The sequence below is a fragment of the Archocentrus centrarchus genome, chromosome 12 (assembly GCF_007364275.1).
Source record: "Archocentrus centrarchus isolate MPI-CPG fArcCen1 chromosome 12, fArcCen1, whole genome shotgun sequence".
NCBI lineage: Eukaryota > Metazoa > Chordata > Actinopteri > Cichliformes > Cichlidae > Archocentrus > Archocentrus centrarchus.
The window spans coordinates 8678276-8705719 of record NC_044357.1 but is presented as its reverse complement, the minus strand read 5'-3'; the positions used below and the strand labels follow the sequence as shown (position 1 = coordinate 8705719).

Below are 27444 nucleotides of genomic sequence, written 5' to 3'. Positions count from 1 at the left end.
TTCTAAATAAATGACCAGCAGTGACTTTCTGCTTGTGCTGCATACTGTAGTTTAAGCTCTTTGTAACCAAACAAGCCTGTCGAGCGTGATTTAAAACCCCCCAAACAAATGTTTAATTCATTTTCTCCTCTGTTATGTGTTGTATATGTTTTTCTGTTTATTGTAAACATATAAATATACAGAAAATGTTCTTCCTATCTGTTAAATGCAGTATAATATCAACTTTTACAATTTTTTTTTCAGTGTTGGTCTTTAGGAAAAATGTGCATGCATTTGTATTCAAATAACTCAATATATAGCTTAATCTTTTTTTGTTTTGTTTTTTTGTCCCCACGTCAGGCTTATTCTGTTTACGATGAGGAGATTGGGTACTGCCAGGGACAGTCCTTCTTGGCCGCTGTGCTGCTGCTACACGTGAGTTTACATATCAGCAATGTCCAGAAAGAAAATCCAAGCATTTCCAAAAGTGTCAAGAGCTGAGCAGAACTGTTTTAAATCCTTTGGCATAGATATCCTTCAGCCTTCAGATAAATTAAGAGGATTGGCTTAATTGGCTTAATTTATCATCTTTAATCTAATGTTTAATGCCTCTCAGAACTCGGCCAGTAAGTACTTATAAAAGGAAATCTGAGAGATTTTATTAGTTTGTGGCATGTACACCACAACATTAAACCACCTGCCTGATATTGAGTAGATCCCCCTTTGTACTGCCAAAACAGCTCTGACCCTTTGGGGAATAAATAGGTCTCCTCTGGGGATGGGCTGTGCTGTCTGGCATCAAGCATATCCTACACTGGGATATGCTCATTGGGCTCTAAGATGTTTGGATTCCAGGTCAACATCTTGTGTTTGGGAGTATATGTCACAGTAACCTACACGTGGATGTCTCTGGGGAAAGTTTTAATGGCAGAACTCGGCACAGTCCTGTGATGGTGTTGTTTACTTAATCTGTCAGTGGCTTTAATGTTGTGCAATATCATCACATTGATCATCTGAAACCTTAATGGAGCTCGTTTTAAAGCTCCCCTATGGTCCAGAGAAATGCCTACAGTGCCACCTAGTGTAGAAACATTGCCCATTTTTTTTAAAGAGGTGTAAAATTAACTTAGCTTAGCAGTTAGCTTCATATGAAACACTTGTTATGGGGGTATGAACTGGCATAAGGCTCTGGTTAATAAATCTCTTGGTTTTCTTTAGATGCCCGAGGAGCAAGCATTCAGTGTCTTGGTGAAGATAATGTTTGATTATGGGCTCAGGGATCTTTTCAAGCAGAACTTTGAAGATCTTCATTGCAAGTTCTTTCAGCTTGAGAGACTTATGCAGGTTTGTGTATTGCATTTGCAGATCTAAACTTTTTTTATTTATACTATTATATACACTATTATATGTAATATAAAAAGACCAACATTTGTTACTTGGCGTCTAATCAGCAGCTCTGTCTTCGCTCAGTGACCTTATTAAGCCTGATGTGCATTGAAATCCCCACTTGCTCCTCTTCTTCTTTCCCCATATACTTTTTTCTTTATTACATCTTTTTTTTCTCCTCCACATTCTTCAATCTGCGTACCTAACCCCATCTCCTCTCGTTCCTTTATTGGTTTTCTTGCTTTCAACCCGTCTTTTCCAGGAATATATACCAGACCTGTACAACCATTTCCTGAATGTGGGCCTGGAGGCTCACATGTACGCCTCCCAGTGGTTCCTCACTCTCTTCACGGCCAAGTTCCCTCTCTACATGGTCTTCCATATAATTGACCTGCTGCTGTGTGAGGTTCGTAATAAAAACACAAACTTTAGTGGCTGCAATTCACAGAGGTAATGACTTATTAACTCATCACACCAAGATGTTTTTTTTTTGTTTGTTTTTTTTTTGGCCTGGGAATGAAACTCTAAATATAGGACTACCCTTGTTTCATTAATCAGCTGAATTATGTCATTCCTGTGATGCTGCAATGAAGCAGCAGGATCTGGGACATGGTTCAAGATTTAGGAATTTTTTGAACAGACCCAGGGAGCCCTGCTTCAGATCACACACACATGGTAAAGTTTGACCTTCCAGCTTAGTGGTCCAAACTGAGCATCTGTCTTCAGATCCTGTGGAGTGATATAAAGACAGCTTTAACAGATCATCTGTGAAGAAGAGTAGCAGAAAGTGTGCTTATCCACATGATTAAATGTGGTAAAAGTAAAATATGGGGTTTTATTATAAATTCATTTTGGCTATTTTATATTTTTAAGAATCTAAAAAAGCTTCTGTGTCTTGATTTTTGTCAGTCAGTTCAAGATCAATATATCGAGCAACAGTAACTAATTAATACACTGACCTTTTTTTCAGGGCATTAGTGTAATCTTCAATGTAGCCTTGGCACTTCTAAAGGTAAGAAAGCTTCAACAAAAATGATTTTATGGCTCAGTCACACTAGAGTAAAAATAGGACGGCAACATCCTCGTGACAAGGAAAATTCTGTGGTTGCCTGTTGATTGCTTTTGTGCCTTTGGCGACTGATTGCAAGCAGTACTAACTGTTCAGAGGCTGAGCGTGCAGCACCCGCAACGTCTGGCCAACCTGTCTTTAAACAGTTGCAGTCCTACTCAGTCTGACGCAGTCACTCTCAGGCAGATTGGCGAAGGTTTGAAAATAAGTTTTGTCCAATTTATAAACACAGATTGCCAACACATTACAATCAGTCTGAGTCAGTCTGCACCAGTGAGCGCAAGTTGTCTGTTACGTGTCGCTTTGCAACGTGAGACTTGACTCAGCTGGTTGCCAGCTGGTTAGATTTTGGTTATATTCCTATAAAAAAGAAAAGTTGCCAAGCACCTTTGTCATTTTGCTGTTAAATCACTGTTCTGCAGCAACTACACTGCTTCTGTTTAAAAATTTTAATTTCAAATTGACGAGGTTCTGGCTGGACTCTATATTTAAGTAGTCAATGTGAATTTCTGTGTATGTAGACAGCAACAGATGGCAACAAATTTGCAATTTTGCTGTATTATGACAAATACAGATTGCATAGAATTGACCCCATTCAGTTGCAAACCAGTAGCAGGTTGACTCTGTCGTATTGCTGCTTTATTGCCATCTACATGCACCAAAGTTGCACTGAAGATGGCAGCTGACTGCGAGTGGTTGCAGACCCGGTCCCTGTGTCTGCAGCTGTTTTTCAAAAGTAAGAAGATCACAAGTTCATTGCACACGGTTGCAGGAAATTTGGTCGCGCCGTAGTCTCCAATCACTGTATTTCCTAGTGTGACTGTAGCATTACACACACACAAACACACACAGACCGCTTGAGTGGAAACAGAAATGGAGAGGTTGTGCCAACGGAAGCTCAGACTTTGGAAAAAGTTTGCACATGTGAGACATATGCAGTCTTACCCCACTGTTCTGTGCCAAAAGCAGTGCACATGCTTTTTGTTAAGGGCACGTTTTGCTGGAGAAGCACAGTTCCATCCATAAAAAAAGAAATATTTGGAGCAACTTTTATTTTGGTATAGATTTATAGTCTTTGTCACAGATCTGGTCTTTATCTTATCGTTCATATGTTCCTAACCAAACCCAGAACATTGTCTTAAGATTTATATTTCTTCATTTAACAAAAAAGGAAATGAATCTTTTCTTGACAGGCTGTCTTGGCTTTGGTACTGTAAAGTTATGTCTAATTTACCTTTCTCTGCTTCCCCCCCCCCCAGACATCAAAAGATGATCTGATCCAAACAGACTTCGAGGGTGCTCTCAAATTCTTTCGTGTCCCAGTTCCGAAGAGGTACCGCTCTGAGGAAAACGCAAAGAAACTGATGGAGCTGGCCTGTAGCATGAAGGTTAGTTTAAAGCAGAGCGTGCAGTACTTATACCTGCACAGCATTGTTGTCATATTTTGTATAAACAATGAATATACTGAAGTTAATTTCCTTAAAAGTACAAAGAAAACTTCAAACTCAGTTGAGCTGTGAAATGCTAAACAATATATAGCAAAGGAGTGATGATACTTGATCATTAGGCAAAAATGTGAAGGACTTTTTCAAGCAGTGCTGCTCAAATACCAGTAGGTGTCACTGTTGAACTTTACCCCAAACCTAACAGATAAAACGAACACACATGTATCTCCTTCAATATCTCAGACACACTCACACCTGTGTGCTGACCTGTTTTGAACAGTCTGGCCTAGTTTAAAGGACCTGACTTTCAAGGTAACTTTGGACAGAGATATTTATTAATACAGACTCTGTAAAGGAGCCAGCTGCTGTAAAGGAGCCAGCTGCTGTAAAGGAGCCAGCAGGCCACGGGATTTGAGGTTTTTGGTTGTCAGACAGCTGGGCAGCAGAGAGATCACGCAGTGATCTTCAGCAAAGAAAAATCCATTGGTAATAATTCAGAGGCATGGCTTCTGAATTTAAATCATAACCACTAGTTTATGCTACTTTTGGCTAATTTGACTTCTATGCTTTCTTTGATTATTATGCTCATCTGTACTTCTTTTTTTTTTTTCTTTAGGGATTCTCTGTACCAAGCGTGTTATTTGGCAAGAGAAAATAATTCAGAGGAATCATTTTGCAAATTGATGTCACTGATTACTGTAATGATTTTACTGGAAATTAAATCTGAGTCACAGTCTGTAGCTTGGATAGCACTGTGGGGGAATAACTCACTGTATCACTAACTAACCTGAAATGACTGATACTGGCTTCTGATTGGACTACAAATTGTTATGGGTTTAAATTATATTAGCAATTTTACCCCAGATTTGATCTTTTTCCAAGTGCAGCAACAGCACTGTGGTATCCATGTCACATATTCATTCTTTTTTGTTTTATTTGGAGGGTAAAGTAGGTGTAAAAAATATTTATAATATAAAATTTTAATAGTAATATTTATCTTATCTACATAACTTACATTCTAGTTACGGCAGTGCTAAGTATCTTTGTGAGTTTTAGTAGTTGGGAGGCTTTAAACCATTTATTTCTTAACTGCAGTCAAAGGTCATTATCGTTTTTAGATTTTTAAAGTCAATAAGAGACAAACACTTATAATCTACAGCCAGTTCCTAAAATGTATTCAGGAGATAATCTCAGGGTCAAACCAGGTCATTCATGTTGTCTCAGTGTGCAGTTGTTATACCTACTTCACCTTCTTGTCTGCCAACCTTTTGACTTCGAAAGCTGGTATATGCAAATTACCCCAGGAATTTAAATGAAAACCATAAAAGTGTGAATTTTTTCCTGTGAGCACTTTTTAAAATTTCTGATGCCTACTTTTTTGCTCTCTGCTTTTGACCTAGCACAGATGAGCATGTATGCATAGGTATCTTTTTTGCAGCTACATGTAATATTAGCTTTCATACTGCTGTGCTGTAATTTGTAGTTGATCCAAGTCTTTTAAAGCAAGAAATATTTTATGCTCATAAAATACTTTGAACTTGGGAGTTTCGTGGATGCTCCACATTCCTAATTGGCATTCTAATTAGGAGCTTCTGGAGAACCAACTGTCTGTCAAAGCTGTGAGAGAAAAGATTTTTTTTAAAAAAGCAATAAAAGATGAGATGCATTAGAGAACTGCTGCCCTGAATGACCTCCTGTACTTTTCTTCCTTTTTTCCTGTTTTCCATTTGTGGTCCACAGTGTGCAACCAAACATACTAAGGGAACTGCAGAAAGACACATACTGAATGCTTAAATAAACAGCATGAAGGTCATGCAACCCCAGTTCTTCCAACATCATTAGGTGATGAATGTTGAGATTACAACATGGAAATGCATAGAAGACGTGCACACTGCAGTGCATTGGTTGTGAAATCTTAATGAGGTGCACTGAAAATCCACAGACTGGATGTCTTAGATCAGGGGTGGGCAATTACTTTTCCCAATTAATTGCCCACGCCTGAGAAACTGGAACTGTTGTGGAGGGCTGGATCAATGAGCTGAACGCAGTTCTGTTCAATGTTAATTTTATCTGTTTATAAATTGTTATTGGTAAGAGTCGATGTTACAGTTAGGCAATGAAAATATGTAATAGGCATAGTAAAAAAAAATACCACCAATTTATCACTATTTAATTCACATTCCCAAAACAATTGTGAACAAAATTTGTGTGTTTTTGCAAAATTTCCAAGACTTTTAACAGAGTGCTATTGTTATTTAGCTAATAGTTTAATTACTTCATCTGGAGTCTCTGGATGGACAGTCACTTCAACAGCAAATGCAAAATCTGCCTTCCATGTGTATCTGAGAGCTCTGGAATGACCTTTCCTTTCTCCTCACAGAAGTCTTGAATGTGTGCTCTCAGGTCTTATACTCTTCTTAGCACTTTCCCACGCTAAGAAACTTGATTAGCTTCGTGGTAGCCTATGTCACCATGTTCAGTTTCACGCTCTTTCAAAAGAGCAATAAACTGTCTGTGATTGCATCCACTTCAAAAGTCTGACATTTGTCGGTTGTAATGCCTTCCAGTTTGTCTAATTTATCCAATATGTGGCCCGAGGACCATACAATGCCCAGGTCCATCTTAGATTGTAGATGTAGGTGCAGTTCTCTCTGTCATGCTCGGTGTCAGCCACACAGAATTCACAGTAAGACTGATCAGTAGTATGAATGCCCTAAATTCCACTTGAATAACACAATCCAGTAAATCCCAGTAGCTCAACAGTGTCTGAAATACTCAGCCAGCCCGTCTGGCACCAACAACCGTGCACATTCAAAGTCACTTTCTTTTTGCTATATATTTTTTAAATAATGGTGGTGAGTTACTTTAAACTGTGCTGACATCAATTTTTAATCATGCTTACATCATACGTTTTAATCATACAGCTTCTCAATCGTATGCTGTGTTAAGAGTAAGGATGAAAAATCTTGTCTTTGTTTGCAAAAGACTAGAAAAACTCTCCACTGGCGGTCATATTAAATGCATCAGCCAAAGCTTAGTGAGCTAGATATATTTCCTTTCTTCATTTGTTTTTCTGATCTTGCTGCTCAACAGATCAGCCAGAAGAAACTGAAGAAATATGAAAAAGAGTACCACACCATACGGGAGCAGCAGGAGCAACAGGAGGCCCCCATCGAGAGATATGAGGTACTTGGGTTTTCAAAAAAACCAAGATCTGGAACATTTTAAATTCTTTTCTTGTTGAAGCACTACATCTTCTAAAGGTTGGACCAATTTAGTCGCCCACACAGCCCATTTAAAAAAAAAAAAAGAAGAACTATATTTTTCTTTCACATTCTCCCTTCTCTAGATAAAAAGGGCCAGCACAGTGCATTAATTAAAAAAAAAAAAACAAACAAAAAACCTGCATGGTTCACAATTAACTATTGTTCTCATGGACTTCCTCTTAGGGCCAAATCTTTATTTAAAAAAGGGGCCCAAAAACCTGTTCCAAAAACAAAAGGTATTAGCTTTGTGTCACGTGTCACTCTCATCTTTCCCCAAAATGTTTTGATCTTTCTGCACTGCCAAATACAGAGAACCATTAATTTTCTTTTGGCTCTGTGTATTTATTGCACCAGTACGTCACCCATGCTTTGGCTCTGTGGTGTAGTGGTTAACATATTTGCCTTGGAGGGTTACGTCAGGTGGGGCATCTGGAGTGAACTCTGTGCCAAATCAAATAGGATTATGATTATCCATCTGCTGTGGCAACCCCATGGGAAATAAGGGAGCAACTGAAAGTATCTATACATGCCCATGCTGCAGTGTTGTTTGGCCTGTTTCTCTTGTTGGCAAACTGATATGCTTAATCACATTGATAATAGTTGATATAGATAAGAACCTTCAGGGGCCTAAGATACCTGTAAGGTACCTGTGTATCCTGATTTGTGTAGGAGAAATGAGTGGCCAAGCAAACACACACACACACACACACACACACACACACACACACACACACACACACACGCACATAGACAGAGGTTGTGTATAGTAAAATCAGAAGGAAAGAATGAGTCTGGGATAGTTTTTTTTTTTTTAAATGACTTGGCAGGTTTACATTTGTTCACATTGATCATTGTAATATATTAATCTGAGGCATCTATTCAGTGTCTGAGTATGAGCTCCAACTCAGCAAAATTTCCTCTTTTGAATCATTGTTCCATGCTTTTATCATTTAGCTGTTGTCATTAGTATTTAAATGTGTTTGTGGTGGTCTACTAAATGAATTTTGTTGTGTTTTTTACAAAACCTTTCAGTTGTATAAATAATAATTATTAAAAAAAAGTTTTTCATACTACAAAGCATGACTTAGGTTGATGCAGATCTTTCTTAACTTATTTTTGTATTGTTGTCTGTATTTTTATATGGTAATATGATTTGATTGGCTGGTTTTAACTATTTCAGTATTCACAGTATGTAAATTATGGATTATGTTTTGTCTCCATGATTACCACAGTTGTAAATTAGACACCATATTCCGTGACAAAGTAAATCTATATTTGATGCAGACCTTGGCAGTCCTTCAGAAAACAAAAACTACAAATTCCCCCGAAAGCCATAAACCTGTACATGGCATCATTTCAAGGGTAACAAGTCAGTTTTGTACACCACAAGATCATCCATCCCCTATTTTTTTGTGTGTCCGTCAAAAGACACGTCTTGACCTTGGGGTGTTTCTGTTTTTGCAGTATAAGAGGATTTTATACACTCAACGTAACATCGGAAGTTTACATCAGTTTGAGTCTATTTATTAAAATCGGCATAGTAGTGTCAATAAAAGGTGAGCTGGAATTATTGATTTATTCATGTATTCCACATTTTATATGCAAGCATATGTAATTCCATGTCCAAATAGGGCAGGATTTATATATAGACATCAAATATTTTAATAAAGGTGAAAAAACAGGTGACTAAGAGACTAACGGATGAAAAGGGAATAAATTGTGCTGAATCCTGAGTGTTCCTACTTTTTTTCCCAGTACAGCTGTAGATTGCTGTTAATGATGTACAAACAGGTTATGTCTCGTTAAACATTACATTAAACATTACTTTGCAGTTACATTCTCACCTGATCGCAGTGAACCTTTATACTCTCAGTTGCATATGTGTGTTGTTGCATTGCTCTGGAAACTACTGAACCGTAAGAGATGTTTGCACAATCATACTTGACTCGATTTCCTTGCTCAGCTATCTTTTCGCTTTCCTTCCTGTTTCATGGATCTTCACTTCTCCGTGTTCAGAATCTCGTCTGTTTTGCTGTTACATTCTTTCTCGTTTCGAACTTAAAATTTCTGTCTTGCTTTGTGATTTTTTTTTTTTTTTCCCCCACTAAAGCCTGTTCTTTTTTTTTTCTTCTCCTCTCTCCCTCTTTTTCTCTTTTGTTCATCTAGCGGGAGAATCGGCGTTTGCAAGAGGCCAACATGCGTCTGGAGCAGGAGAACGACGACTTGGCACATGAACTAGTTAGCAGCAAGATAGCCCTGCGCAAAGACCTTGACAATGTAAGTCAAAGAAAAACTATATTTGTGTGTGAGAATGGGTGGGGTGGTTGTTAAACTGTCAGTGGTCACATGTAACAAAAAGCAATACGTGAAGGCAATTTTGCAAGAGCTGAAATCAAAAGAAGCACAGTGATAGCATTTTTTTTTTTAACAGAAACTAATAATTTTTTTAAAAGTTTCTTTAAAAAAGAGAGTTGCCAGAGAGAAAACTAAGAAGAAAGTAGGCCAAGTCTGACTGTCATTGACCTATTCAGCACTGGGTTATGGTGTTTTTTGTGTGTCTGTGTATGTCTGTATCAGGCCGAGGAGAAAGCAGATGCCCTAAATAAAGAGTTGCTGCTGACGAAACAGAAACTGATTGAGTCAGAGGACGAGAAGAGACGACTGGAGGAAGAGTCTGCACAGGTTAGAGCATACAGTATAATAATAATAATAATAATAATAATAATAATAATAATAATAATAATAATAGTAAGGCACTTTCTTCTAGAGTGAAACTAAGTCAGAAGGAAAACCGTTCATGAAGTCCAAGGTGTATGTCTTTCCTTGAAATGACCAGGAAATCACTGTTGAAACAGAAAGTCTCAGGTTAAAGATGCTGCTTAAACTTTCTGGTCTGGGGCCAAGGGGGAGACCAGGTCAAAATATTAATGTGACAGGTTATGACCAAGCAGTTTATATTATGGGCAGGCCCAGGACTGTGCTGGTTTTAATTCAAATGAAAAGCTGCATCAGCTGATTTACACTCAATCAATGAAGTTATCTGTCTCTGTCATTTGGAGAGTGTGACAGCCTGTGTAGGGTTGTTGTTCTTTAAAACAAGACTGCAATTTATACTTTCCTGAGCTAGAAGTACAGCTTATAGTGAGCATGAGGCCAGTTTTTTTTTTCTCACCTCAAATCTTTACAAAACAGCCATTATGTGATGAATTAAGCCCTGACATACCTGATGCCTTTACATCCCCGTCAGACTCATGGGAAATGTTCAGCACAGGCATCTGTTTGTACATGTCCTTCTGCCTGTATATTTGCTCTTCATACAGAAAAACTGGCTGACCTTTCTACATGCAGTTGGTCTGTCTGGTAAATGTTAAATGGACTAGTACTTATATAGCACTTTTCTACTCTAGCTGAGCATTTAAAGCGCTTTATACAACACGTTTGCATTTACCCATTCACACACGCATTCATACAAGCACTGTTTTCTCTTTCAAAGTGCTTTCTGTCTAACATTCACACACTTAAGTATCTTGCCCAAGGATACTTTGGCATGCAGACTGGAGCAGCCAGGAACTGAACCACCAACCTTCCAATTAGTAGATGTCCTGCTCTGCCTCCTGAGCCACAGCCACACAATGCACTTAATTGTCTCTATTTTCAGTTAGAGAAATATCTTTAAGTGATTAATATTATACTTGGACTTAAAAAATATACTTTTTGTAAAAAACAAAACAAAAAAAAAAAACAGTGCTTGTTATTGTGGCACAGCACAATAGTTGGTGCACAGAACATCAGAGCAATGCCTCCTCTACCAGAGGCCTGGGAGCTTGAGTGTCCTGCGCAGTATCTTAGCTGTTCCTAGGACTGCACTCTTCTGGACAGAGATCTCAGACGTTGTTCCTGGAACCTGCTGGAGCCACTCTGCCAGTTTGGGGGTCACTGCTCCCGAGTGTTCTGATTACCACGGGGACCACTGGTACCTTCACCTTCCACATCGTTGTCCAGACTTCTGTCAGCCATTCGGTGTGTTCCTTAGCCTTTAGCAGCTGGTTCATTTGGGCTGCCAGACACTCATGGAGTGCAGTCTACTTCTTTAGCCAGTAGGTGTGTATCATGTCAGGGCCTGGTGCTGTCCAACCCTTCATATATGAGACTCTTGGATATCTGCCACTGTGATGATTACTGGAGCCTGTTCAGGGAGGTCACTGTGGTGTACTCTTAGATCCACTAGCCACTGAGCATTGGTGTTGCGTGTTGTATCCTTCTCCCATATGCTCTTCCAGTATGGCTCTATCTTCAGCCTCGGGATGGGTATTGTTCTCACATTGTTTCCCTGGCTTCTGTCTCTCTGGTATATCTCTTCAAGTGGTTAGACAAGGCTCTGAGTCTTTGCTTGGCAGTTTCTAAAGCTTCAAGTATGGACAGCTTGATGTTTTTCTTAGGCACCTGTTTCTTCATCACACATTTCTGCAGCTCTGATAGCTGGCTAACTTCCCTCCGTGCTGCCTTGTTCTGAGGCTTGGTACCCAATCTTGGAGTGTGGGGATGGTGATATCTCCCTCCTGACCTGATGTCCTGGCTCCCCCTTGCTGTTGCATTTATGTTTTACATTCAATCTCTAGTTGCAATTGCAGTTCCTTTTGTGGATGTTGGAACACTGAGCTACGAGTTTTTTCGATATCATTCTGGATGTTGAGTGTTGAAGAGTCCATAGGTCCCACATCCTCTTCATGTAACCTTTTCACTGGGATTAGATGTGTAGTAGCAATCCAATGGTTCTTGATTCATATCTTGTGGCCACTTACTCTGTATCCTTGTTCCAGTAGACCACTTATTGTCAGAATGCCCTGGTTCCTTAACACCTGACTTTGGCCTTGTTAATCCAGGCCACATCCAAGCTGGTACTGTATGGCTTCGGTTATATCTTTCTCATTCATATTCCAAGGTAGGCTTGGGAAGCATGGGAGGTCTAGCCTGGAGACCCTTACTGGAACCCCCCGATCCATTGTTCCAAAGACAGTAATGTACTATTACACTATCCAGCTGCACCTGTAGCAGCATATCTTGCTTACAGTTATGTGAAAAACGTTTTCACAGGACTCTATACATTCATATCAGCACAAACACCTCAAACCAACTGTGAAGCATGGCAGTGGAGGGGTGATGATTTGGGTTTGTTTTGCAGCCACAGGACCTGGGTACCTTGTAGTCACCGAGTCAGCCATGAACTCCTCTGTATACCAAAGTATTGTAAAATCAAATGTGAGACCATCTGTCTGACAGCTAAAGCTTGGCTGAATCTAGGTCATGTGGCAGGACAGTGATGCCAAGCACAGCATCAACTCTGCAACAGAATGGCTGAAAAAGAAAGGAATCAAGGTGCTGCAATGGCCCAGTCCAGACCTCAGCCTGACTGAAATGTTGTGGCAGGATTTTAAGAGAGCTGCCTGTAAACAAATGCCTGCAAATCTCAATGAACTAAAGTGATGTTTTAAAGTGGAGTTGGCCAAAACTCCTCCATAACAATGAGACTCATAAAGGCATATAGAAAATTATTACTTCAAGTTATTGCTGCTACAGGTGGTTTTACAAGCTACTGAATCATGGGGTGTACTTGGTTTCTCCACATGACTGCATAGAGCCCTATGAAAACTTTCTTTTTCACAGGACAGTATAATAGTCTTATACAGTGCTAGGTGGCATTACATTTAAAAGTAAGTTCTTGAATTACAAAATTACTGCTAATAAAAAGTAATCCATTATGCTATAGCACTTGCTAGTAGTCAATTTCTTTGACTACTTTGATTGTCCAAAAGGCGTGACTCTTCTTTACCTCACAAAGCATTGATATTGTAGTTCTAGCATTAGCCAAACCAAACAGGTAGCTATTGCTGTTTTGAAGCTTTAGCACTGGTATCTTTTCCTCCTTAATAGGCCACTAGTGTTGGTTTGCAGTTGCCCTTAATCAAATTTAAAATAGAGCTCTTTGCAGCTGACAGACCCTTATTGTGACTTGAACAATATTTGCATTTCATTTGTGGTTCTTTTTTTCTTTTTCCACACAAATTCAAAATAATGCAAATAATTCCCTGTTGAACTGTCAAACACCTTGCTAGCCGAGTTACACATGCAGATTGACAGTATTATGTGCCTACCAAGGAGTAGGATAGAAGTAGAAACTAATGTTTTGGGAATATTAATGTTTTGTACTATAAATCTTTACTTTCAGCACTGTTCATATTTAATAATAGTTAGTAGAAAATCAGTTTGAATGTTAATCTGACCAAGTCATCTTCTGTATCTATGACTACAAAAATTAAATAACAGTTTCAGTAAGAAAAATATATAATCTACTTTTTTCTTTTGTCTCTTTTTCACACATTCCACTATAGTCAAACCTCAGATGTCAAAGGTCGTCAGTCAGACTTTGATTTTTATTTTCTCAGGTTCAGTGAAGATTCTCTTTGATGGAGTGGACAGATCTGCTGTCCTCTGTTCCCATGTGTGTTTAGCGTTGTCCTCCAAATGTCTGCTGTGTTGTTGAGTTTGTAGGTGGAACGCTGAGTGATTTCATGTGCCTGAGTAGAGGTTGCATAGAGGCCATGAGCTTCAAGTCTGTCAGTACCTTTCCATGTCTTCTTTACGTTTCATGGCAGTCACGGAGTCTCTGGGGCCCTGCTTCTGTCCTTGGTTTCTGTACCATGTAACAGCCTAACTGTGTCTGTATGTGTGGTTTTTTTTTTTGTTTTGTTTTTTCCTACAGCTAAAGGAGATGTGCAGGCGAGAGCTCGATAAGTCTGAATCCGAAATTAAGAAGAATGGGTCCATTATTGGAGAATATAAGCAGGTATGTACTATACACCTGAAACTTTTACTTTTGAATTTGCTGTGTGCAAAAGTCACATATATTTACATTAACATTTCTAACAACAGTCTTGATAACTTCCACTTTCATGCATAGGAAAGTTTATTTTAGGGAAGCAAAAAACTGTGAAACGAGACACCCCTGAGACATCCCACCATCACAGACAGGAGCATAAAAAGTGTGCTCAACACACCATCCAGCACAGGGATACAAAAAAGATCATTTTTATTTGTATACTTTATTGATATATTTAGGTAAGTGTGTATATACACTCATCAGCCACTTAATTAGGTCTGTGTTGCTAGTACTGGGTTGGACCCCGTTTTGCCCCCAGACCTGCCTTAAATTTTGGGGGCATAGAGTAATCAAGGTTCTGGAAACATTCCTCAGAGATTTTGCTCCATATTGACACAGCTGCTGCAGATTTATCAGTTGCACATCTATGATTTGAATCTCCTGTTTCACCACATCCCAAAGGTGAATGGGATCTGGCGGCTCTGGAGGCCATTTGAGTGCAGTGAACCCATTGATATGTTCAAGAAACCAGTTAGAAATGATTTCTATTTTGTGGCATGGCGTGTTATTCTGCTGGAAGCAACCATTAAAAATTAGCACACTGTGGTCATAAAAGGATGTACATGGTCAGCAGCGATATTCAGATAGACTGTGGTGTTTAAATTATGCTCAGTTGGTACTAAGAGGCCCAAAGTGTGCCAAGAAAATATCCTCCACACCATTACTCCACCACTGCCAGGCTGAACTGTTGATAGAAGCAGGATGGAGCCATGCTTTCATGTTGTTTACAGATTCTAATCCTACCATTCAAATGTTGCAGCAGAAATCAAGACTCATCAGACCAGGCAACATTTTTCCGATTTCATGTTGTCCAATTTTGGGGAACCTGTGAATATTATACGTAGTCTCAGTTTCCCGTTCTTAGCTGACAGGAGAAGCATCCAGTGTGGTCTTCTGCTGCTGTAGCCCGTATGCTTTATGGTTCAGTGTGCTGGACACTCAGAGATGCTCTTCTGTATATCTTGGCTGTACGAATGGTTATTTGAGTTACAGTTGCTTTCTTATGAGCTCCAAGCTCCTCTGACATCAACAAGGCTTTTTTGTCCAGAGAACTGCTGATCACTGGATATTTTCTTTTTTCGGACCATTCTCTGTAAACCCTAAAGATGGTTGTGGGGGAAAATCCCAGAAGATCAGCCGTTTCTGAAATACTCAGACCAACCTAACATCAACAACCATACCACATTCAAAGTCACTTAAATTGGCTTGAACTTCAGCAGGGCATCTTGACCATGTCTGTGGGCCTAAATGCATTGAGTTACTGCCACGTGATTGGCTGATGAGGAAATTTGTATTAATGAGTAGTTGCACAGATGTACCTAATAATGTGGCCAGTGAGTGTATTGTGTACCAGCTGGGAAATACAAAAATAAGGAATGTATGAACTAATAGGAGATTCCATTAAAGAAATAAATGAGAAATTTTAGAATAAGATACAGACAGGAGCATTGTAATCACACATACTTCACATATAGTTGGAGAATTTTGTATTGCACATCTGGGGTTGGCACAGTAACACACTGCCACTCTGGGAGGGATGGACTTTACACATGGTCTACAAATCAAAACTGCAGCATCCAGAATTTTTTCACTGTTTTACATATGCTGGATCTTAAGAATGCAAGTTGGCCCTTTACACACAATACAGCGGAGGTGGTCTCACTAACTGCTAATCAGGTCCAAAACATGTTTCTTGTTATCTATATTTCTATCATCTGGAAAGATCACTGGTATTACACAATATAGTATAATCTTATCTAATTCCAAGGAATGGAAAAGTGTTAGAAAACTGATGAAAGCATTTAAGGGTTAAATGTTTGTGGGCTGAAATCCAGTGAAGACTCAGAGTGACCCAAAAAGGAATAATTCATAAGGATGGGATAAAAATTCAGAGAGCATAAGCTGCCAGCAGTTGGCAGTCTTCACATAACTTTGAGCCAGTGCTTGAATGTTTGTCACGTTTTAGTTAATTTATACCTCGCAGCACAATGCAAATTAAAGCCACTCTGGTTTCTTGTTGACTCTTCATATTCCTGGCTGTCATTATTGATAGGATTCTGCTTTTTACTCTTTTCAAGTAGCATCAGCAGCCTCATACAGACTACAGGACATTTGATCAAATTTGGGTTATAGTTATGTTTGTTTTTTTTGTTTTTTGTGAGAATTGATGTGCATTTCATGTGCCTCATCCTGAGTTCTGAATCCCTTGAAAGTAAGCGTTTGAGACCCTTTTCACCACTTATCTTTCCTTATTTGGCCCGTCTATTCATATCTAAGCTTTGATCGAGCCATTATTGTGGCAGGACCACTCATAAATATTTAAAAATAATATACTTTTTAAGAGCGCTCTGTTTTCCTTAATTTATCTTGTTTTTGAAGCAGAAATGTTCCTTAACTGAACCCCGAGCCTTTGATGGCTTAGTCTGTAAGCATATTTTAAGTTCCGTCTGTCTGAATTCCTCTTCGGATCTCATCCTGTCACTTCGTGCTTAAATATAAACTCACCCAGATCAAGTGCTATTACCATCAGCGCAGGGACATTATGCAACAGACCGACTCCTATCCCTCTCTGTGCAGGAAAACAGAAATAGAAAGAAGACTAATTTAGGAACAGACCTCAACTTCACCTGAGACTAAAAATATTAACAGCCGACTGACGTTGACGGCAGATGTGAAAACTGGTTACCGAAGGTGTCGTAGAGGAGAGGAGACAGGACCTGATGGTTTTTGTGTGTATTTGTGTGCTGGCATGCGGCTGAGAGCTGTGCTGAGCAGACTGAAGTGTGACAGGAAGGAATGGGGTGATTGATGGAGAGAGGGAGAAAATGAATAAAGTCTGTGGAGGGGAGAGCAGAGGGAGGATGGCACCATTCAATCCGCTGGGATTGACATGTTGAGGAATTCCCCAAAATAGCCTGCGTTGTTTACAAGCTAGATAACTCAAATTATTCTTCATGTAGCAATTTGCTATTTCGCTGGCTGTGGATGCCGAGGGGTGTGTGTGTGTGTGTGTGTGTGTGTAAATATAGTCAAAAAAGCATTGCGTGCTAATTGCCCCTCTAGCACATGAGGACAAAGACGCGTCTGTTAATGGTGAAGCTAAAAACAGTGTCAAGTGCTGCATTGTAATCCCCTCTCTAGGACTGGAGCTTATGTAGATAGATGCAAGCTAGCTGGATGCTGTCCAGGTAAAGCAACATGTGCCAGTGCTTTTGTGTCTCAGAGCCTGTTAGCATTACTTTATTTATTTTTTTATTTCTATTTCTGATTGCGTGTCTCATGGTGCGTACAGCGTTTTGGTCAATTTTGGCTAAATAAAATCAATAATAATAAATAAGTAAATAAATCTGTTCTTATTTACTTTTAAAGGTTTTAACCTGTTTTAATTCTGGACATAGCCCAAAATAAATGATCTCCAAGATATTTTTTTAATTGGGCGTATCATCACAATTATCTGCTTCTAGTTAAAATATGATGAAGTAATTAAAGCTGCGTGTTTTTGCACTTCTTGCATTGTAAGTATACGTATTGTTTACCTGCATTATTCAATAGAAAGAAAGCAAAGTCTGCCTCAGGCATTGAAGTTACTACAGGGGGGCGAATAAATTATTAAGTGAAAATATTTAAAATAAATAAGACTGAGATTGTTTTGTAGGGATAAATTGAATATAAAAACATTTTTTTAAAAATGCCCTCTGGGTCTTGAGCCTTCAGAGAAAAGTGCAAAATCCATTATTACTATGACACAGTGGTGCAGAAAAGACTCATAACAAGGATGGAGAAAATGACTACCCTGGTCATCCTGAATTTAAATGAGCAAAATAATCATTTACTGCTTGCTTGCAGATGGTACAGTGATAATGATTTCTTGCCCTAAGATTGACAAGTACCCCATCTTTCACAGGCTTGAAATCCCATCAGAACATATTGTCCCTCTCACCATGTCCCTGTTAGAGTCCTCCTTCTAATTATAGGAAAAAAAAAAAAACCGAAGGAGAGTAAAATGCCTGCTTCCAACGTGGGGATTGAAGACAGAGTAGCTTGAGGCTGAGCAGCTTGAGTTAAAAAAAAAAAAAAAAAAAAAAAAAAGAAGCAGATGCTGCACAATTTAAAAAAGGATGCAGGGAGAGTAAAACACTATGAGTGCAGTCAAAAGCTCAAAAAAGAGATAAGAGGACAAGAGGAAAGGTGTATATAGTAAAGATAGATGGCATCAAATAAAGGCTGAAAGATAAATGCATTATACATGTAGTGAAAATGTATATATACTGCTCTAAAAAAGGTGAGGGGCACCACTATACTGTATATAAGACAGAGAATGAGAGTAAAAGTAGATTTCTCTGTTCACCTGCAAGCTACAGGAAAAATTTGTGTGTGTGTGTCTCACCATGCTTGTAGCTGTTGGAATGGGAAAATGAGATTTTAATATACACTATGTTACCAATAGTATTCGCTCACCCATCCAAATCATTAAGTTCAGGTGTTCCAATCACTTCCATGACCACAAGTGTATAAAACCAAGCACATGGGCATTCAAACTGCTTCTACTAAATATTCCACAGTCAACTGTTAGTGGTATTTGTAGTCGTTCCCAATCACTTCCAAAGTGGACGCTAGGTCAGCGGATGCTGAGGTGCATAGTGCGCAGAGGTCGCCAACTTTCTGCAGAGTCAGTCGCTACAGACCTCCGAACTTCATGTGGCCTTCAGATTAGCTCAAGAACAGCGCATGGAGATATTCATGAAATGGGTTTCCATGGCTGAGCAGCTGCATCCAGGCCTTACATCACCAAGCATAATGCAAAGCATTGGATGCAGTGGTGTGAAAGCATGCCGCCACTGGACTCTAGAGCAGTGGAGATGTGTTCTCTGGAGTGATGAATCACACTCCTTCTGGCGATCCGATGGATGAGTCTGGATTTGTTGGTTGCCTGGAGAATGGTACTTGTCTGGCTGCATTGTGCCAAATGTAAACTTTGTTGGAGGGGGGGGGGTTGTTTTTGTTTTGGGCACAGCTCTTTTGTTGCAGTGCTGGTTTAATGTTTTTTTTTTCAGGACAAAACTAACAAAGGAGCACCAGAGAAGATGAAGCTCGACTTTAAGTTCAGATATTCTGTTACTGTTTATAAGAACTGTTTATCTATTCAGACACACGAGCCAAGTGAAGGTATGTCTGTGCAGCTTAGTGTGTTATATTATGTGATAGTGAGGACCACTGCTATTTTTATGTTATTGTTCCCTCTTGTTCCTGTAGGCTAAGATGTCTAATTAACTATGTCCAGTTAAAAGCACTGGTATTGGCTGCAACAATGTTTTCATGTAAATTGAAAAAAGTTGCTATGACTGAACTGCTGATCAAGGTTAACTTATAGCTGCATAGCAGGTGAACAAACCAGACTGTCGATCTGTTCCCCGTAGATCTGCTCCCAGCTGAGCGAACGACTAGAGAAACAACAGACAGCTACGCGAGGAGAACTCGAGAAAATCCGGGTGAGTTTTACACACCCACCCACACAACGTAACTGATTAAAAACCAGGCTTAACCTTTTGACCTTAGCGGTTTACAAAGTGCATTACAATTTTTACCTCTCATTACACCACTGGCTGCCATCCACAGTGCTCACCTGTCATCGGGGTTCAACTCAAGGCTCAGTGTCTGGCTTAAAGACTCCTCAGCATAGGATTGAACTGCCATTCTTCTGATTAGTGGACAGCCCATTTGACCATCTGAGCCATAGCCACACAAAATTATAGGATTTATAATTAAGCAGTTAATGATAAACATGGGAATTTGCTGTATATGTGTATCTCCTTCAAGTAGTTATTAAGTGAGGAGTGAAAATGTTGCTGTGATTCTTAGCAATAGCAATGCTCCACCTGTGTATATATTATCAATGGCATAAAGTTGGCCACATGCAAAATGAGCTATAAAATGTAATGAAAATACATAACATGTTGCTTTTCTGATCAATTATGTTTTAAATTTGTATCAACTCTTGTTACCTTGGCACCCCAGCACAGAGGTCCACTCTAGCCTTCACATTAATTATTGATTAACTCATCCGACAAGTCACCAGAGCAAGATCAGAGGAGCATCCTCATGCTGACTCGTCTTCTTTTCAAAGTCTCCTGATACCTTTAATAAGCACCCAAATTGGCCGACCCCAGTAATACCTGTGAAAACACTTTGGTACATCATAGCTCCTTTCTAAATATGGAGAACAGAGATAAACAGCCTTCCACTAAGTATCTGGATTGATGCACATAATCAGTGTCAAAATCCTCCTGTCACCTCCAGGTAAACTTACAGTATAAAATGAAAACAGTATAAAATAAAAAATGGATGGAAAATTTTTGCCCTGAAAAACAGTGAAATTAAGTCTTTTGTGGGACGAGTAACGAGTTAGGCCAAGGAGCTGTGGCTCGATACCTGACTTCAGGCAGTAAAGTGTTCAAACAGCAGCTGCTGTAAGAAAAGGGCAGTTTGGGCAGAAAGCTCACAAAATGTTTAGTGCACCAAAGTCAAGTCAAGTAAAGGTTGCAGCAGGACCTCACTGCCTGTGTGGAGGTAAATCTGTGCAGTTTGCTCTTGTGCATTTTTTTCTTTGCTAGTAATGGTGCAGCTATTCCATTAACAGTCAGCAACTGCTGTAGCTGCACACAGATGTGCAGTGCATGACGTATAAATGTAAGTTACAACAGTTTGATTTAGATATTTTAAGTAACAGACTGACAGCGACTCACTAAAATTGGATTTGAAGTGACAAGAGTAACAATCACAGCTCAAGCACTCTGCTGCTTCACTAAGGCCACTTCTGCAACAATGAGACTGGAAGCGTTACATATAATTGCTATTCAGCTTAAAACTCCGGCAACAGTTAAATCCAAATTAAATATTCTAATGAAATATTCATTTTTAGGAAATGTCTCCACCGAGTGCCTTAGTCGGCGGCTGTTCCTAAGACACACAGCCTTGATTGTAAAGGCCTGGAGACAGTGCTGCATGCTGGTGCTAACTCAGGCACTAATCTGTTTAGAATAATCTCAGAGGAGTCGCCCTACTAGTCTGGTTGTCCTGAGCCAAACTTAGAAAGAGCAAATCAAGTAAATAATACTCTTACTTGAGTTCATCTGCTCGAGCAGACTTCATACTCCTTCAGCAAAAACAAGGAATTTAAGGAATAAAGAAAGTTTCTGACTTTGCTGTGTATCAGTCAAATTGCCACTGATTTTCTCCTGCTGCCGAAACATGTTATGTACCCTATTAGGGCACTTCACATACATGGGGACCCCAAAACAAGCTGATTTACTAAACAGAGTACAGCCCTAACAGAACAGAGTACACATCAAGGTGAATGCATTAATGAGCTAAGCTGACTGAACAGAGCTTTATTTGTTCCATAGTTGGTATATAAAACAAGAACATTATCAGTGTTACATCAGCTGCTGCTCTGCAAGTCGTGATTTTTAACCTTAACTTAGATTTTATGCCTGTCAGCATCCTGTTTTCTTTTTTGATTTAGAAGTTACTATATTTGAATAAGAGGGTGGAGTTATCAGCTAGGCTAGCAAATTGCACCTATAGGCAGTAGGGGCACATTGCACACACACAGATAAGTTGTGCTAGGTAACAAATAAATACATGAATTTCATTGAGTGGCTGTACGGTACAATCAGCAGCACAACAAGACCTGTAATTTATCTGATATTTGATTGTTCCAAATGGAGGGATTTGAATTGGTGGACATGAAGCCTAGGAGAAAGCTACCTGCTACAGCCACCTGTCAGTCAAAATGGCCCCGCCCATGACTTTAAACCTTGATGAATGTAAAAGGTGAATTATTTTTTAAAAAATCGTCCTCCTGCAGTTATTCTGTAAGGGGACATGTTTTTGTAGCAGGTTGTAAATCTGTTCAACATGGGAGTCTGTAGGGTTTTACTAGCTTTTGGACACAGCCTAGGTGGTGATTCGAGAGCGTGCTATTTTTGGCTTCATTTTTCTTTATAAAAGCATCTTTACTGCTTTTAAGAAGAAAAAAATATTTTGGATATTCTCCTGTTCTGTTAAAGTTTTCTTTATCTCACTCCTTCTCTTTCTCCAGCTGGAAGTGTCCTCTAACCCGTTCTATTTGTTTCTTTCTTCCTCTCGTATGTAGGCTAAAGTTGAAGGCTGCGAGAAATGCAGCAGTCTTTTCAACAAAGAAGGCCGGGTACGGGTCGCTGTGACCACAGCATCTGCCGGGGGAGCTGAGGAGACGGATGAAGAGAAGGAGACTCTGAAAAACCAGCTGAGGGAGATGGAGCTGGAACTAGCTCAGACCAAACTGCAGCTGGTGGAGGCTGAGTGCAAAATCCAGGTACACTAACACATGAATTTTTACTCTATAAAACTAAAAAGCTAAGAAAATCAGGAAGAGAGCAAACACTAAAGTGGTTATACAGAATCATAGTGTACCTGGATTTTAACAGCCTTTAAAACATTTCATTATGTTTAGAGGACACTGCTGGCTTTTAAGAGGTTAAGTGTCGGCCACTCATTATTCTGACATGGGATGTTTCATAAAAGTTGGGCTACCAGCTTTTATGTAAAATAGTTTGCCACCTGAATAGAAAGGAAAAAAGGAGGCCACCTTTCTGCTCTAATTACTTTATCACCCCTGAGCAGGCACAACAGCAACAGACCTGCAGGAGAGGCCAAACAAATGAAAGCAGGACTTTTTCTTTCAAGAACATATAGTTATAGAAACAGTGAGCTTTATGCAATGGCTTGATTTAATTTACTAATTGAGGACAGTGCTGTGATCACAGGCTCTGAATCAGCATTAATGTGTAATGGAATTAGAACAGAGCATTGCTTTGAAACACAGCTGTGTTAAGTGTTTTAAAATATCTTTGTGAGCACAGTAAAAAATTTGAGGTTTTGTTTCTAATAGAGGCTTAAGGGGAAAAAATGCATTAAAGTTTCTGACTGCAACCAAGTGCTCTGTGAGAGGTTTACTGTGATGATGAGGAAGGTTGAGGATTTCATATTGGACTCAAAGCTGCAGGCTGCTTTTTTTCAGGCTGTAAATTGTATCTCTTCTTCATTCAGGACCTGGAGCACCACCTGGGTCTGGCTCTCAATGAGGTGCAGGCTGCCAAGAAGACCTGGTTCAACCGCACGCTCAGCTCCATCAAAACCGTCACTGGTACGCAGGGCAAGGAGACCACCTAACCTAACATTCCCTATCCACCCAGTTTTAACCGGCCATGTCTGAAACTCAGTGCAACTCATCACGCTGAAACCTCTGGACCTCTAACGTAACCCACCGGGCCATAACTTTGACATGAACATTAATTAAATCCCAGGATCACTTGACTGCAGACTGTGTTCCTCTTATCAACAATGTTGTCGTGTTTCCCCCGTCCTGATCTAATCTGCCCAGCACAAATCCCGAATGACTGCAGCCAACCAACGCTGATGAGAAGGGGTTGAAAACATGAGATGAACAACAGTACCACTCTCTGCCCCACAGAGACCGTGTGCTTCCACCAGTCACATAAAGACAACTGTTTAAAAAAAAAAAAGAGAGAAATGCATAATTATTTCTGTCTTTGTACTGCTGATATTAAAGACCCACAGAAGGAAGGTAAGGACATCAGAACTGTCACTGTCCTTACGGGATAGAGAAGAAAACACTCCGTCCTTCCTTGCCGCTCTGTATGCGCTTCCCGTCTAAAACTACTGGCACAAAACTACCAGTCCCTGTAAATGTTCTGTTTTAGGTACGAGAGCTAATAGATGCCTTTTCAAAAATGAGCTTTTTCTAATTTACGTTGAACAATTCCCTGTTTTTGTTTTGTTTTTCTATGTATGTTGTGAAATGTGCTTATATAAAGGGGAAACGTATGTGTGAGTGTAAGAGCACATGTTATTTTGCTATTTTTTTTTGTTTGTTTTGACTGTGGTGATGTTTGAACGGATAAATATTTGACTGAAATCACGTGTAAACTGTGTTTCAAAGACAGTGAGAAAGTGTGCGAAAGCCCATGGGAAAGAAAAAGCACTAAGGTTGTGAGTGCCCGCATGCATGCAAGCTGTTCGTCTAGTCTGCTTTAATGTTCACATGTATATATGAATGATGCTAAAGAGAGGTTTGCTGACAAAGCCTTGATCTGAAGGTTGATAAAGGTGGTTGGTATGATTTATGTAATTTATGATCAAAGCTGATGTAATATTAACCAACAGCTTAACTTTCCTCATGTCAAATCTCAGACATAAGATTATAGGCTTGAGTTGAGGTTTGTTTGGTTTGGATCACCCAGCGCAAAGAAACGTTCAAAACCATACAAACCTCTGTGTGTGCTGCATAAGTATACTGTGAGGGTGTGAGGATAGCTGAAACCCAGAGTGATGCAATGTTTGCCAGAAAGCTTATGCACTGCTTAGGGGAAGTGTAAAGCCTGATTGGAAAGCACAGAACATTTGAATTCCTACTGCACTGAAACCCACCTTTAAGCCCCGCCTCCCTCCTCCCCTGGCTCCAGCCGCTCTCCAGTTATTGACCTTTTACCTTGACTGGCGGGGTCATATTTAATCAAATGTTGAGCAGCATGGCAGACACATTTCAATCACGTCTGTGGGGTTAGTTTTGTCACTAAACCAGAAACACTGAACAAAAATGCAGATAGAAAGGAGGAAAAAAAAAATTTATGAGACACGCCTGCTTGTTAAAATTAGTCACCCATGCACTGCAAATATCTGTAGAAGGTCAGAAAAATATGAAAGGTGGGATAGGAAGAAAGAAAAAGAGTGCAGTCGGCAGCTGAAGTCATGCCCTATTGGCGAGAGAGGTCAGGCCAAAAACGAACAGGAAGGCCACAAGGATGCAGGTGAGAGCAGTGAACAGCACAGTGCAGAAAGAGTTTATGATGCTGGCGACTTTCAGATAATACATCAGATCACCAAAACTGGGTGCTTAATGATGCATGAAATTAAAAGTTTGTGTTGTTGTATGCTGATGGAGAATTCAGACTCTGGTATGAAGTCCTTTATCCTCTGAGTCAGAGGAAGGATCTGGTGATTAGATGGCTTTACTGGCTTAGAGTCACATGAATGCCAGAGTGTACAAAACCATTGCTGCGGTCATTCCAGGCCACGTGACAAAGCATCACCTAAAGATGGCTCCTGGACAACCGTGTACTTTTTCCAGATGCCTGCGCTCGACTCAGTAGGTGCACCTTTTGGGATGAGGTGGAGCTGGATAACCATAACACAGAAATCTCACAGCTCAGAGAAAATCTGCAGGAATTGATGAATGTTATCAAACCAGCGCAGAGCAAAATCCCGGTGAAACGTTTCCCGACACCTCGATGAGTGCATGCCTCGGAGCATTCATCATCCAGAAACAGACGTTAGTGCTGAGGAGACTTAAACGTTAAGGTGGCGACTGAATGTGGACACGCACTGTTGTGAATTTAAGGGCAGGAAGGCCACACACATGAAGACATCGGCTGAAGTGTGAGGCAGTATCACAGGAGTTACACCAGAATCATCAGTCCATGGGGGCAGGGGGTGTCAGATGTAATAAAGTGCTTGTGTGTGTTTTCATATTTAGCTAACAAAAAAGGGAGCTCATAAATATTCCAGTTTCTATTCATAATTTACTACATAAGACTGAGAAAACGGAGGAAAAGTTCAAACTGTTACTGTAAAATTGTATAAATTCTAACTTGAGAGATGGAATCTGATTGGCTGTATTCTAGTGATGTCAGAGGAGGAGTCTGCATGAGGTTGAAATAAACTAAGGGCCATTCTTCTGAAGGCACTGGTTGTACATAAGGAACATTAAAAATAAATAAATATGGAGTTTTTGTTTATGATTTTCTACTCGATAACTATAACTAATGTTGCCTACTTGTACCCACCCACCTGCTGCCGTGTTACCGTTTAATCCACAACAATGTTTTAACGTTTTATTTGTTTGTTTTTGGGCCTTTTTTGCTCCAAGCTTTTCAGTCAGACTGCTGTTTGGTTAATTAAATGCCAAAACGTAGCTTTATCATCCAACGACAAAAACATTATCAACATGTGCAAATTGTAATAGTGTAGAATGCATTGTGTATACTTCATGAATTTCAATATAAAGCTATCAACAGAAGAATATCTGGGTCTCTTTCTATTATTTTTCATCTTTAATTAAAAACAAAACATAAAAAGAAAAACAGGAAAACTTCCAGGAGCACAGTGGTAAAGTGTTAAAGTCTTATGATTTTGTGGTTTGAAATGTCAACTGTTAATGATGTGGAAAAAAAAAAAAACACTTTATCCTGGGTGCTACGTTCAGTTTGTGGCCATTATTTTGTATATTGAAAATCTTTATGATTTTAGAAAGATTAAGATGGGGCTGTGATCATAGGGGTGCCACAGAGTAATTGTGTTTGTATAGTAAGAGGAGCTGAAACAAGATGATCAGAAAACAAATTTAGTGAACATTTATAATCATTAAGCAAAAGTATCAAATACTATCTGCACTCAAGTTGAACTCCAAATGAGAGAAACTGCTGCATCTTTGTTTTATGTGACTGTGAGCCGAATATCTTAAAAAGGCAGTTAAAAGTATCGCCTTCCCCCTCTGATTAACTTTCATGCGTGTCAAAATTTTCTAACTTGTACACTGACAGAAAATATATAAATATTTAAGTCTTCAAGTGATGGTATGTTATGGTCACTCTGTCATTGCTACAGTTTGGTTAGTGGGGGCAGCTGTGGATCAGGAGGTAGAGCAGGTCATCCACTAATTGAAAAGTCAGTGGTTTGATTGAGGTTAAAAGCCCTTGAGCATGTGTGAATGAGTAAATGAGGCTTGTGTGTGTTCTGTGTCTTTACAGGCGCCTTGAGTCTGTTTTCAAGACTTAAATGATTTTAGCAGTCTCTTGCTCAGCTCACTCTTTTACTCTTACTCTCTCACCCGAGACCCTTTTGTTTGCACTTTTATTTAGTCTTTTCTTGATAAATGGCATTTGTCATTCTTTCTTGTATTGCAGCTTTTTGAGCTAGGCTAACATAATGGGGGCTTGTCCAGGATCTGGACCCAGAGCTGTTACCTGTTAGGACTGGTTCTGTAAATGAAAAAAAGCATTTTCATCTTTCATTTTAGATAGAGAGGGAAACATTCCCAAATTATTTTCTATAAATAACTGAAAGGGGGATTTTAAACTTCATGTTTCACTAAGAAGAGATCTGTTGGAAGATTACTGTCATTTATTGGAAAGACAGGCTGAATAGATAATAGATCAAAAATTATGACATCGAAATTGTGAATGTAGAGATTTTGAGAGACCATAAGATGGACCCATAGAAAAAAAACACCATCATTTGAGT

General features: G+C 39.5%; 1 protein-coding gene across 2 annotated transcripts in view; it reads left to right on the top strand.

Annotated features, from left to right (window-relative positions):
- Positions 1–26213, top strand: part of rabgap1 (RAB GTPase activating protein 1) — a 77274-nt gene extending 51061 nt beyond the window's left edge. For both annotated transcript variants that reach the window (XM_030742170.1, XM_030742169.1), the window contains 12 exons: positions 340–414; positions 1198–1323; positions 1628–1771; positions 2336–2377; positions 3694–3822; positions 6973–7065; positions 9312–9422; positions 9723–9827; positions 13906–13989; positions 19500–19571; positions 22238–22438; positions 23173–26213. In XM_030742170.1, the coding sequence (XP_030598030.1) occupies positions 340–414; positions 1198–1323; positions 1628–1771; positions 2336–2377; positions 3694–3822; positions 6973–7065; positions 9312–9422; positions 9723–9827; positions 13906–13989; positions 19500–19571; positions 22238–22438; positions 23173–23295 (1305 nt within the window). In that variant the 3' untranslated portion in view covers positions 23296–26213. The remainder of the gene's footprint in view (positions 1–339; positions 415–1197; positions 1324–1627; positions 1772–2335; positions 2378–3693; positions 3823–6972; positions 7066–9311; positions 9423–9722; positions 9828–13905; positions 13990–19499; positions 19572–22237; positions 22439–23172) is intronic.
- The last annotated feature ends 1231 nt before the right edge of the window (positions 26214–27444 follow it).